The sequence below is a fragment of the Platalea leucorodia genome (assembly GCF_965183815.1).
Source record: "Platalea leucorodia genome assembly, chromosome: 2".
Taxonomy (NCBI): domain Eukaryota; kingdom Metazoa; phylum Chordata; class Aves; order Pelecaniformes; family Threskiornithidae; genus Platalea; species Platalea leucorodia.
Window position 1 is genome coordinate 72,097,594 of NC_138824.1, and position 13,898 is coordinate 72,111,491.

The 13,898-nt window shown below is 45.7% G+C and overlaps 1 protein-coding gene across 2 annotated transcripts in view; it reads left to right on the forward strand.

Moving 5' to 3' along the window:
• The first annotated feature begins 4,086 nt into the window (after positions 1-4,086).
• The window catches only part of CNGA3 (cyclic nucleotide gated channel subunit alpha 3), a 32,627-nt gene continuing 22,815 nt past the window's right edge, over positions 4,087-13,898 (forward strand). For both annotated transcript variants that reach the window (XM_082333091.1, XM_082333092.1), the window contains exons 1-2: positions 4,087-4,197; positions 12,695-12,826. In XM_082333091.1, the coding sequence (XP_082189217.1) occupies positions 12,726-12,826 (101 nt within the window). In that variant the 5' untranslated portion in view covers positions 4,087-4,197; positions 12,695-12,725. The remainder of the gene's footprint in view (positions 4,198-12,694; positions 12,827-13,898) is intronic.

A 13,898-nucleotide genomic window follows, 5' to 3' on the forward strand; every position in this document is an offset into this window, starting at 1 on the left:
GCCACCGATATTTAGAAAAGCATTATATTTAGCAAACCAGCTTTTCATTTGGGTAAACTTATGCCAACTAAAAGCCTGTTCCAGCATCTTTAGTGAATTAGCTGAACATTGTGGCACTTAGGAGTTGTGCAAAGCCCTCAGCAGCACCTGTGCCTCAGGAGCAGATGAAGCAAGAGGATCAGGAGGAGCAGCTGGTTCAGCAGCTCCCTGCCGTACTCTGGCCACACCACGCCAGAGCACGGAGGGTGCTGGAGCCATTTTGGTCCCCTCTCGCCTCGTGTATGTCCCCAGCACACACTTTGTTTGTATGGTGGAAAGGGGCTCTTCTGCTTGACTTGACGTGTAATGGGTGCCTGTATAATAAGCCTTCTTAAAACTGCAGCAAGTTTAAACCTTCTGTTGCCCTTTTTGGTGGGGCTTCAATGCCTGAATGGTGCCTGCATCCTTCATAACAGCGGTTCTGTTTCTTGCTATAAGGAGCTTTGCTACCACTTTGTCCTTCTCTTCATAAACTCCCGACTAATCCCACCTTCCCTGATTCTCTTCCCCTTCTCTTCCTTGCCTTTCCTTACTCTCTCCAACAGCTTCGTCACGTTCACCTCTGTTACTGTCGTGCTGCTTTACTGAGGCATGCCTTGCTATATGGACGTCAAATGGTTTTGTGGCACATTTTTCTGGGAGGTGGTATGGAGCACCCTGTCCCAGCTATCCTGTGCTAGCAACAGTAATTGCTCTGAGCAGCTTCTCATCCCAAATTGTCGCTTCCTTTGGAGAGTAGCTGGACGCTCTCAGCTCTATGCAGTGCTCTGTCAAGATGTACCCTCTTCCCCGGGGGAGCATTTAAACGCTCCCCAGTCATTTGGGTGCACGTGGTAGCAGATGGTCAGTGGCTGATAAAAAGTCAGTGAGCTACTGAGAGCTTAACCAAGTCTCTCTCTTCTGTGGTGGCAATCCATAGGAACAGCTGACATGGAATCTGTGACTGGAGGACCTCTGGCTTTCTTGACAACAAGCAACACGTAGCTGGAAGCAGGAGCTGGCCACGCACAGCTACCTGCTACGGGGGCGGGAAGGAGGGGGCTGATGGGGAACCAGTGGTTGTGGTTTGGCACCAGTAAAGGCTCTGTCGTTCCAGGTAGTGCCCTGTTTGAAGGAGGAACGTGCAGTGTCTCTCAGTGAATGCAGCTTCTCGAAGAGGACAAAAGGGCTTCACATGAATTTGAAGAGTGGGTACTGTTTTCCCTGGTACTACTACAAATTATATTTTTCCAATTTTTTTAAATGTATTTGCTATGCAAAAGCTTTTAGTGTGGAAAGGGCTGTTTGTTCTAACGCAACAGAAAAGCTTAATATCGCTTATGTCTTCAGTATATATTTTAACAACCTACATAAAATGAAGAATATTGGTGCTGGAATTTCAGGCTTTAATTAAGGCTTCCACCCCTCTACAGAACTGCAAGTGTAGGTTTGGTATTTCTACAGAGAATGATGACGCCAGGAAGAACCCAGGAGAGAGAAAGGAAAACAGTCGGTGCAGGCTGGATATTTATACACTGAGAAATCAATGACCTACTCTAAAATTTATGCAATTCAGCTTCACCTAAAAATTGAGAAATAATTCTGTATTTTTTAAGGAAGTTGTTATATTGGCAATACATTATTTTCTTGAATAGAACATAGTATTTTTAAGCAAACATGCATGTTATGATAAATGCTTAGATAAATTTAGTTAACTTTTTTTTCCCTTTATGAAACACTTTTTCTCTCAGAGATTTAATTCCATGACATAAAAGATTTGAAGAAACTTAACTTTGATTAAGGTAGGTAAATTGAGGTATTGTGAAGATGTATTATAACTTTAACATAGTATTTTCTCTACATTTTCTTACACCAATACTACTGAATACCATGACAGACTTTGGAAAGCGATGCATTCTAGGTGTGAACACTCGTTTTTGTTGATTCAGCCCAACCTCCTTATTGTCCAGATCTGGGACCTTTTGGAAATCTCCACAGCTTTTTCCTGCATTCCCTTCCCAGGCTTCCCTCACGCAGCAACCAGAACATGGGGGTAGGGTGTACAACTGGACCTTGTCGTAGTAGGAAGCCAGGACCGGCAAAGGGTGCGCATCTACGGGTAGTGCCTGGAAAATGAAACCAGTGCTTGAGCCGTTTGAGGGGCAACAGCAACCTAGCATTGGTGCCCTCCTGGTCGGCTGGCTCCCCTACCAGCGCTTCCAGGACACTGCCCGGCGTTCTTCCAGGGGGAAAATCCCCCAGGAAAGGAGGAAAAAAAGCGTGCTCTGCAAATGCTTTCTGCCTTCCCAGGCTTTCCTGTTTTGATCCCCCACACAAAACTCTTACTCTGAAGACCAATGTGATAGCTGCGTGAGAGAGATCTCGAGTTTCTGATGGGGTTTTAAGAGTTTTAGACGTGGTTGGTTCCTCTGATTGGCGCTTGTTGTGTGATGTGGTTCACTTCTCATACGTGAAAGAATTCTTAGCGAGGGAGAGCAGTGAGTAACTCTGCCGCTCCACGAGCACTGAAATGCATTTCTAGTGTCATGTTGTGTTCAATCTATCTGAATTGACATTGTGCAGCAAAGTGCAGTGGCCTCTCACTTACGAATGACATGGCTTCCGCTGGCTCTTTTTCCAGCTGAAGAGTCATCTTATGGAGCTTCCATACACGGTCTTTGTTTGCCGTTTTTCTGGACCCGGCGAAAAGCAGAGTCAGAACCAAACAGGTGACGGCCAGGGGAGCGTGAAACAAGGCTCCGGGGAGCTTCAGTACAAGGAGCGGAGGGAAGCAGGCGGCCTGGCGCAGGCTGAGGGCCAGCCCGAAGGCGAGCTCCCCGCAGCACGCCAGGGAGAGGGGGCCGAAGTGCCGAGGGAGAAACCTATGCAGCGGCACGCCGAGGAGAAACGCCTCCCACGCAGGAGGCGGCGTCGGTCCCAACAGCGGTGCCGTGGCCGGTCTCCTCTCCTCACGCTGCCCCTCGGGCGGGGGGTGCCGGGACGGCGGGGCAGAGACCAGCCGCCCCCCAGGCAAACCCCCCCGACGGGCTGCCGGGGGCGGGAAACGCTTCCAGCCGGCAGCGGCACGTCCCCCTCCCGCCGTCCCGACCAGGCCCCGCTCCCGCCCGCCCCGCCGCCCTCAACGGCCCGCACCGCACCGCCCCGCCGGCGAGGCGGGGGCCGGGGCGGCGGGCAGCCCTGCGCCGGGCCCGGCCCCTCCGCGCCCGCCGCCGGCGGCAGAGGAAGGGGCGGGGGGCGGCGTGTGCGAGGACGCGGAGGCAGGGGAGGGCGGCGCGGAGCCGGCTTTCTCCGGCGGCGCGGAGCTCTCCTCTCCAGCGGCAGCCGGCCCCCGCCGCCCGGTCTCTCCCCGCGGCCTGGACCGCGGGGCGGCGGCCGAGGAGGCAGCGGCGAGCGCAGCCGGGTGGCGTCGGCGAGGGGACCCCGCCGGGCCGAGAGGGAGCGAGGCTGAGGCGGGCTGCGACCCCGCCGCCCCCGCGGATGGGAGGGGGTGAGCGGCCGCCCGGGCGCGGCTCCGCCCCGCGGGCAGTGAGGGCCTCGGGGGCCGGGCCGTGGGTCGCGGCCGGGGGGCTCCGCGGGGCCGGGGGAGCCGCCTCGCAGGGTCACGTCGCGGCTGGGGCGGGGGACGGCGTCGCCGCCCGGGGCTGCGGATCGTTGCCCCGCCAGCGGCCCCGGGGCGGCCGTGCCCTTCCCGCGGCGGGCTCCCGACTTTCCTCGGCGTGGCCAGAAATGTGCCGAGGCGCCGCCGAGCCGCTTTGACGTCTTGATCCTCTCCGAGAACTTAACGGGATCGCAAAGCCCTGCGAGCGGCTTTTCCCGGTGAGCCGGGCTTAGGGGCGCGGGCGGATTACAGGCGAAGCCCGCGCCCCGCCGGGGGGCGGCCGCGGCGGGCCCTGCCCTGCCCCGCCGGGCCGGGCCGGGCCGGGCCGGGCCCGAGGGCTGCCGCCGCCGGGGAGGGCGGGCTGCCGCTGCCGGCGCTTCCCGGCGCCGCCGGCCGGAGCGGGGTCCGCACCGAAACCGCGGCGGGGAGGGGCAGCGCTGCCCGTCAGCGGCGCTTAAGGATAACGGCCCCGAAGCGCCTGCGTTCAGACGGACGGACGGACGGACAGACGGACAGACAGAGCTTCTGAATTGGGATGCTGCGGAGGACGTCGTGGAAAGGTGAGACGGGAAGAGGAGGCGGCAAGCCTCCGCCTCTGGTTGTGCTTGTGCGAGTGGGATCGTGTCCTGCGTCTGACTTCCAGGTCTAAACCTTCACTCAGAAGCTTGAAATGGAAACGTAACTTGCAAGCTCTTTTTTTTTTTTTTTCTTTTTTTAAAAGAAAAGTGTCGATCTGATTAATCCGTGTATCCACAATTAAATTCAGGACACAAATCCGTACAGAAGTGGGGCCGGGGGGGGAATCACCCCACTCCTGTTGACGGAGGCTTAGCTTTACTAGTTCGGTCCATGTGTGTCTAACTTCTCTGCTGTCCGGTGCCTGTGGTCCAAGCGTGAGGTTGTCAGAGAAAATGCTGGCAAATACGACGAGCGCAGTGAAAGGAAATCGCTTTCCTGGGATTCCTGGTGCTCCCGCTAAATTGACCTTGTTTTTAGCAATATGACATCTTCTGCAAAACTTGTGCAGTGTAAACCGGCCCATAGCGTGTCTGAGAATGTGCAAGATACAGTAATGACTGCAATCAGTGTCTTTCTCTGACGTGTGGTCCGCTCACTTGCTAAGAGGAAAAAGCCAAAAGAAGCCAAGGAAAAATGACAGGAACGTTACTTTAATTCTCTGAAGAAATGACATTAAATGTAAATGGTGGTGGCGGTTAGTCGTGGACGCTTTTTACTGTATTTTGTTTTCCAGATTCAGAGTTGTTATATTCAAAGCAAGTAGTAAGAGGACTGTTGTATTTAAAATCTGTAATTTTCATTGTTACAACTGAGTAAATTGCAGTTTCAGATGTTACAGTTTATGAAATAGCTTAACTTTGCCTTCAGTCGGCAGAGTTATTTTTTTTCTCTGATATTTTTTATGTTGTTTTCTTTGAGTATGCATGCTAAAACCATCTGATTAGAAAAATACACGGTGCAAATGATAATGGGACTGTCAGGATATCTAATCAGCAAGGGTAGTCGTGGTAAACAAGCAGTGAACGACTTGAGGAAAGAGCACATCAGCTTTAAAAAATTATACACCATCCTTGCATGTCAGCGCCTCTCAGCTTTGCCTTCTGTGCACCTCTGCGCATCCCAGCTTTTGTCATCCAATTTGCACCCAAGCTCTGTCATTTCGGTTCAGCACGTTATCCTGCAGCCTTCTCCAGTGTTGCCATCTCTTTTCATTAGCATCTCTTAAATCCTCTTCTGTCGAATGCCTTGTTGCTACTGCATGTGAAACGTGGCACAAATTACCTCTCATGTGGCTTCCCTAGCCGAGTGGGATGGCTGTGAGAGTTTACATAAAGTGGGCAGGGAGTGAATTTGAACGGGCAACATTCACATGCATGCACTTGCACACATGTAAACATAGGTATATATTTTATAGATACTCGTTCAGAAACGTAAACCTGCTGTGTTTTACCTGCACTCATGCCCTTGTTATGTTCACTTTTAAGAGCTATCTTGGGAAATGAGTGCACTGACAGAGATGTTGGCACATCTGGTAAATTTTAGACAGTGGTTACAGAAGCCTTGCACAGAGCTTATTTTCTATATAGAAACATGGATACCTACATCACGTTAAACCATACTAGCAACAGAAACAACGCGATGTGACTTGGTTGTTCAGTCAGCTGTAATTTGTAATTTACTGTGGTTTAATTTACAATGTTATGTTCAATATCCACAGCTAGTTTCTCCTGCACAGTTTTTAGTCTAAAAAATAATATATTCATAGAAAATGGTCTGCAAAAAAATCTTAGAAAATTGAACTGTATTACCAATAATTCATAGATATAGAAGGGAAACTCGGTCCAAATAATGCATTTTCTTTAAAAGATTATTTTGCTACTGCGAGGTGGCAGGGACTCAATCATCAAATGGATCAAGGATAATCATATGCATTTCATTCTAAAACTATAAATTATACACAACATGAATATGCAATGTCGTGTGCGGTATATGCACATCCTAGAGTACTTGTGAGAGACAGTGTATTTGACAGATCTTTAGTACTGAGGTTACTAGGCTGTGCATATAAATTATGTGCATTTTCAGGAGATATCAGTGCCCACAGACTATGGAAAATGCATTATGATGTAGCAGAGAGTAACAACATTCGAACAGTGTACTTTTAAAAGAGGTCATAGTATTTAAGAATTGTTGATTTAAACTGTTAAGCATAATGATTCATGAGGGTGAGGTGGTACAGCCTGCTTATTATTTTTTCAACCCCTTGGGCTTGATCCAGTAGCCTTTATACAAAGCTGATTTCCATGAGAGCGTGCCAGAGTTAAACCTGCAGGTTAATTTACAAACCTCCACATCACTGGAGAAAAAAGTTGCACCTTATCTTCAAATCACATAGTTGCTTAAAGGTCCAGTGTCCGGGCTTCGAAGTCCATTTGTTGCCTGTACTGGCTGATGCGTTGGAACTGCAGACTGTCACGCATAACGTACACAACAGGCATGCCATACAGCTGAACTACAACTATTACGAAGTGATGTAACAAGGATCATGTAGGTGGAGGTCAAATCCCAAAATAAATCCCAGAGACTTACCAGGGTTGAACCTGAGAGGCTGTATGAGGATTTGGAACGTGTCTTAACTAAAATGATGTAAGTGATTCTATGCAGCTTATCACTGCTTCCATAGCAGTAAGTAAAATGTTGCTGAAAGCCTCAAGAGCAACGGTATATTACCAACTACACGAACACATAAGAGCCATTATAAAATCATATGTAAAGTTACCTTTTACTTTGTGACAGTGATATATATTTCATCTTGAAAAGGTGTTTTTTGAATTCTGCCATATTTTCTGTCTGTAGTCCTTTTACTCTAAATAAATAAGCTTTAAGAATATTAAGTGGTGATACAAACTACTTGATCTTCCATCATTACTTGATAAACAACTACATTTACTTCATATCGGAAGTATTAATATTTGTTTGGTTAACAATTTTGAATTAAGTTAGGGTGACTTAACATATTCTGCCCAAAAGGGGAGCTGCTAGAGTAGCCCAGATGTGAACTCTCAATACTCTTGAGAGGGAGACTATAGTTGTTCAGACTTCTTTCATGAATGTTTAAACTAATATGCATTATTGGGCAATTTTGACAGGCTACACAGTCCATTTTGGTGGCTTAGCTGATAGCCAGCAACTTCCTAAATTCAATATAATTCATAATATTTAAATGTGTGCCCGTGTGTTGGGTTTTTTTTGCTACTGAGCATGTGCAAAATTGCCTGAAACCTAGGCTACAAAGCTGCTCAGAGGCCTTGGCTGTGTCCAGATTGCAGTGGGTGCTGAAAAGAGGTATTCCTGCCACTGCTCTGGTGTGTGTTCTCGGAGCGCTGCAAAGTACAGCAAGTATGTGTGAGTGTATCCCATAATCTATTGGCAGGAGGCTCTGGAGAAAGGGGGAAAACTGGTTTTGGCTTGCTTAATTTGAAGCAGACTTGAAGTTTCTCATTTTTGAGGTGCAGCTCCTAAGCACAATGCAGTTTGCTGCAAATGGGTGAACAGACTTGAGAAAGGGGGGAGTTATGGCTGTGAGCTGGCTGCCACCTCCTTTTGGCCTGGAGTTAGATGCCCAGTTATTTTCAGTCTCCCATTTTAGCTTCAGTCAGTTCATATTGGCTAGCATATGTAGCTTCCTTCTCAGCGTCTTGTTCCCGGGTACCTGATTTTCTGCATGCCTTCTGTCAGAAATCCACTGGATGGTAGAGCTCCTAAAATTTAGATACTGCAGCCTTCGTACCTCTAGTTCTAAGTCTTTAATGTTATAGTTATAAAGAGATAAGTAGAACCTGATTTTCAAAATTAGGAACTGCTTATATGAATCTGAAGTTTTCATATGTTACTTGAACTCGTATTTGTTGTCAAACAACTGGCTGTCTTGATAAAACAGGTCTTTCATACCAGATGGTGCATATAAAATAATTTGACACAAAACATCAGTTGCTATTGAATCCAAAAGGAAGAGGATAAAAAGAGTACATGAACTATTTGCATTTGGAGTAGGGAGAGCTATCACTAATGTATAATTTGTTATAATTTCAGTAGGATAATACATCTTTCTCATTTAGCTCTAGTTTCAGTCTCAATGATTTATGCACTGAAAAGCAATATTCTTGAGTGTGGAATTATTATTCATCTCTTTCACGTTAAGTACAATTGGTAGCAAGGAAATACTAAGTGAGAAAGCATGTTAAAATTCTGCTTAAGTCATTGGTAAAGATATCAATCTTTCAAGAGCTAGGATTGTTTCAGGTAAGTTTTATTTGTCTGTTTGACACTGGAAAATTCTTCAACCTGAGGCAGTTTTTGTTTTCTGTAGTTTGACTTGGTGTGCTTAAAGATAAGTCACTGAGTTCTGGAAAATTAAAAATCACAAGGATACTTTAAGGATCCAGTTCTCCAACTTGGTTGCCTAAAACTAGGTTCAGGCTCAGAGAGCAAGCTATCTGTCTATCTGTCTCTCTCTTGTTAAATTGCTTGTGAGCTAAATACCTGTTTTAAGGGCCTGACATGGATTTATCAGACGTGTCAGCCTTTAGGTAATCAAGTTTTACCCTCAGTGTAATTACTAGCTTTAAATATTCAAAGCAGAGAGTGTACTCCAAAGATACCAGAGATTTTACAACAGGCAGATATCTACTTGCATTGGGTGCAATTTGTGTTGTTCCCACTTTCCACGTATACATCCCTTCACCTTGTTAGCTATTGTGTCAGCAAGCCTGCCCTGCATCGAGGAGGGCACTTCACTGAGCTGTACCTGTAGAGTGTTCAGGTTCCCTTTCTGAGAGCATGCGGTTAATTTGGAAGCATATAAGGTAGTAGTTTACATGCTTTCCACCAGGTGTGGTGGGTTGACCCTGGCTGGGCACCAGGTGCCCACCCAAGCCGCTCTGTCACTCCTCTCCTCAGCTGGACAGGGGAGAGAAAATACAACGAAAGGCTCGTGGGTCGAGATAAGGACAGGGAGAGATCACTCACCAATTACCGTCACAGGCAAAACAGACTCGACTTGGGGAAGTTAGTTTAATTTATTACCAATCAAATCAGAGTAAAGTAATGAGAAAATAAAAGCTAAATCTTAAAACCTCTTCCCCCCACCCCTTCCTTCTTCCTGGGCTCATCTTTACTCCCGAATTCTCTACCTCCTCCCCCCCAGCGGTGCAGGGGGACGGGGAATGGGGGTTGTGGTCCGTTCATCACACGTCTCTGCCGCTCCTTCCTCCTCAGGGGGAGGACTCCTCACACTCTTCCCCTGCTCCAGCGTGGGGTCCCTCCCACAGGAGACAGTCCTCCATGAACTTCTCTAACATGAGTCCTTCCCACGGGCTGCAGTTCTGCATGAACTGCTCCAGCATGGGCCCCTTCCATGGGGCGCAGCCCTTCAGGAACAGACTGCTCCAGCGTGGGTCCCCCGCGGGGTCACAAGCCCTGCCAGCAAACCTGCTCCAGCCTGGGCTCCTCTCTCCACGGGTCCGCAGGTCCTGCCAGGAGCCTGCTCCAGCACAGGCTTCCCACGGGGTGACAGCCTCCTTCAGGCATCCACCTGCTCTGGCGTGGGGTCCTCCACAGGCTGCAGGTGGAGATCTGCTCCACTGTGGACCTCCATGGGCTGCAGGGGGACAGCCTGCCTCACCATGGTCTTCACCATGGGAATCTCTGCTCTGGTGCCCGGAGCACGTCCTCCCCCTCCTTCACTGACCTTGGTGTCTGCAGGGTTGTTCCTCTCACGTATTCTCGCTCCTCTCTCTGGCTGCAGTTGCACAGGTTTGGGGGTTTTTTCCCCCTTGAATACGTTATCCCAGAGGCGCTGCCACCGTCACTGGTGGGCTGGGCCTTGGCCAGCAGCAGGTCCATCTTGGAGCCGTCTGGCATTGGCTCTATCAGACACAAGGGAAGCTTGTAGCAGCTTCTCACAGAAGCCACCCCTGTAGCCCCACCAGTACCCAAACCTTGCCACGCAAACCCAATACACCAGTATTCATTGATTTCCATTTGCCTACATTGCACGTCACTAGCCATCAAACAGAAATTGATCTCGTTGATGGGGGTCACCCTGAAGTTCCTTGCACTCCTCTTTTGTTTCTCCTGCCCATAGTACTTTTTGCCATCCTGAGATCTTGTCTCGCTGCTCCTTCTTTTCATCAGCATCCTTAATGAGAGGTTTTCCTATGGAACCCCAAGGAATATTGTTCTTAAACTTTTGCAGTGGTGAAGGTGACTGTTTAATTCCATTCTTGCTTTTTGTCTTCTAAGAAGCTAGTTTTTCATCCAAAATAGGGTTTGGTTTCATATCCTATGACTTGTTCTGTTTCTTTAGTGGCATAGCTTTTGGAAGTCTAAATAAGGTATACAACTGTTTCCTGTATTCAGTGCTCCACTGGTGTACTCGAACCATTCCAGGAGATTAGGAATATCTAATTCCAGTACCTATTAGTTGTGTCTAATTCCAGACTAGTCATATCTAATTTCAGGAGATTAATAACATCTGGAGAAGCCATTTCAGTTTGAAGTTTAAAGAAATACTGTACTTAATGGTTTTTAACCAAACTTTCAGGAGCTGATGCAGAAATGATAGGTCTGGAAATCCACCTACAGCATTTGAAATGTAGAAAGGTATTTTTGACTATAATACTCACTGTTACGGCAAAATAAATGTTCTAATCACTGAAGCGCTATTGCGTGTCATCTACCTAATTCTGTGTAACAAAGTATGTAATGGAAGCAGTAATTATAACTACAAAATGATTTATGAAAAAATTTCCTGGAAATGAGATATTTTTGGCATCATACTTAATTTGAAACACATTCATTTGGCTGGTTAATTTATGAATAATAATGTTTCTCAAAGGCTGAATCATTCTAAAAGAAATCACATTCATTGATATTTATAATGGATATGCATTAACAGAAACAGAGAAATAATTTGCAAGATGTTTTTTGAACAGACAAAATTGATTCCGTTTGTGAGACTGTTCCAGTTAACTTTTTTTATACATCGTCATGTTTTTAGCATAAATTATCTGCACTTCAGGAGTTAATTCTTCTGAGTGAACATTCAAATCTGAGAGTGGGTTGAAAGACTCCCCCTTTTTTTTTTGTATCAATGTGTCATAGAAATGCCCATTTTTCCCCAGTAAAGCTTAAGTTAACCAGTATGTACAGGGCTCAGTTTAAGATGAGATACAGTTATACATCAATTGACTTGCACTGAGGTAAAATTAAAAGTGGGAAATACTAACCAGATTTCCAGGTGTTAAATGATGCCCTAGGGCTATTTCTAGACTAATTTCATTATTTCTGGTTGCAAAAATCAAGTTAATCTATTTTATATTTTGAAATATATTACATAATTTTAAAAGTTACATACGATTCCCTTTAGTTCTCTGGGAGTTAAGTGAAGGGTAAATCAAGAATCTGTTTTTTAAGAAACTGGATGCATAACATAGACCTAATCATGGATTGTGAGCTTTGCTTCAGGAATAATTCAGAGCAGAATGTTAGTTTCTGTAAGATCTGTATTTCATTTGCTGCTAAAGCTGAATGTTGTATGGTTAGTGAGACAGGATTACAGGTGAAAAAGGGACAGTAGATGGTCTGAGGTAGTTGAATGATCCCAAGAGAATTTCATTCTAGTCATGTCTCAAACAAAAAGGCTTCCTGAATGGAGTTTCAAAACTTAAAAAAAAAATTCAAAATTCAAAACTTTCACTGACAGTCTTTCAGTCTGTCATTTTTAGAGACGCTTGTCTTGGGTCTTAAAACCTGTTTAGTGGGGATAGATGGAAAGGATCTGGAAAGGAATTTAGGTGAATTTCCAAAATCTTGTAGGAGCTGGGCTGCTAAATACCTTAGCAGCGCTTGTCTTGAAGCATTATACAATGCAAAAATGACATCTGGAAATAAATGGAAAAAACCTAGTATGTGTTTAATGCAGAGTTTAGATAATACAGAATTAATGCATAGTATATATTAAGCTGAGGGATACATTTCATTAATTATCTGCTTGGTTAATATGCATTTGCAGAATAAAAAACTTCATCATAAAATAGATAAAATTGGCACAAGGGGATCAGCTTAAAGTGGAATGGGTTGCCCTAACACATGAATTACCTAGCTCTTTTTGGTTGGCTTTCTAACTGTAATCTTCTTTTAATGAGATTTTAAATGCAATTTCACTATGGATAATAGGTATGACAGTGTAGGAATTCAGAAAGCCCAGAGACTAAAAAGAATATGGTGTCATGTAGCCCTTTTCTTTGGTCATGATAAATTTTCTTTGTTATATTTTACTAGCACTTTTTTCTGTCTAATGCAAATAAATCAAGAAACAGGTATGATACTGTGCCTGTAAATATCACTGGCTATTCTTTAAATGGTTGAATTTGCTTTTTGCTGTTCCATTGTTTTAATAAATCATTCTTTATAAGTACTGAGCACATTTCTTTTGCAGCCTTCGCAAATTTTTTTTTTTTTTTTCCCCTGTTTCAGCTGTCATTTAGGTGTTGATATGTAAAGCAAAATGGCAAAAATCAACACCCAGCACTCCTACCCTGGTATGCACAGACTGACTGTCAGAACTACTGATGAAGATATTGAAAGGATTGAAAATGGCTATATCAGGTAATATATTCCTTTCATCACAGTACAGAGGACAGATTGCTGCATAGTTTGTGGCACTCCTCTAGCTCTGCCTTATGGGAGTGTTGTATCATGATACTGTTGACCCAGTGCACTTACCTGACTTAATGATGTATATCCAAAATACAGAAGAGACAGCAACAGGAAGGTTGTCATGCCTGCAGTTTTGGAACCAGAATCTGTATTACCTCAGGAATAAACCCCATTTTTACATCAGTGGGAATTACACCAACTCGTTAAGGAGAAACCTTTCTCAGGTCACCAGGCAGACAGCAGGGTCTGTGCTTCCCCCAGTCTGTGGGATTTGGAGAAAAAGGGATCCTCCCAGTGCCATGCAGTGAAAAGCCTCAGGAAGTTGTTTTTTTTTTTAAAAGTAGCCTCTGCAAATCACCTAGTTCCTGTGATGGGGAACATTTGTAGTGTATAAAGAATATGGACATTTTTGTACTGGCTTTTCAGGGCCTCTCACTGTACAGTGAACCTGTAATGGTTTCTTTACATTCACGTTTCTCTGTTTTGACAGTTTTAAAGTGGCTGTTTAAAATGTGCCAGTAAGCTTGCACTTATATTTTACACGGTACCAGTCACTTGTCTAGTCTGGGCAAACCCTGCTGGGCCTGCAGGAAAGTGTCTGATGATCCACAGCACCCATACAGACTAGAAAAAGTGTTCTGCTTTTGGCTTGTTACGGTCCACCACCTCCGCTATGTGGACCTTGTCAGACTGCCTCTTGCTGTTCGAATGTGTACCCAGGCTAGAGCACTCAAAATCCTGCTGGGCTGATAGGACTGCCTGCGTTACGATAATTTTGCATTGCATGCCCCTACCATCTAGTATGGATGTGATCCCTGTCCTGTTTGAATTGCTCCTTTTTTTTTTGTTTCTGCTTTGCTTACACGATACTTTCTGTCATGTAGGTGTACCTACACTAGTGAAAATGGAGCTGCTTTTATTCTGCACAGTATGGCTTGCTTGACTTAGTTATACTGCCCCATGGTCTCCTTAGGGAGATTCGCAAAAGCCGTGTCCCTTTGTCTCCATTTACAGTGATATC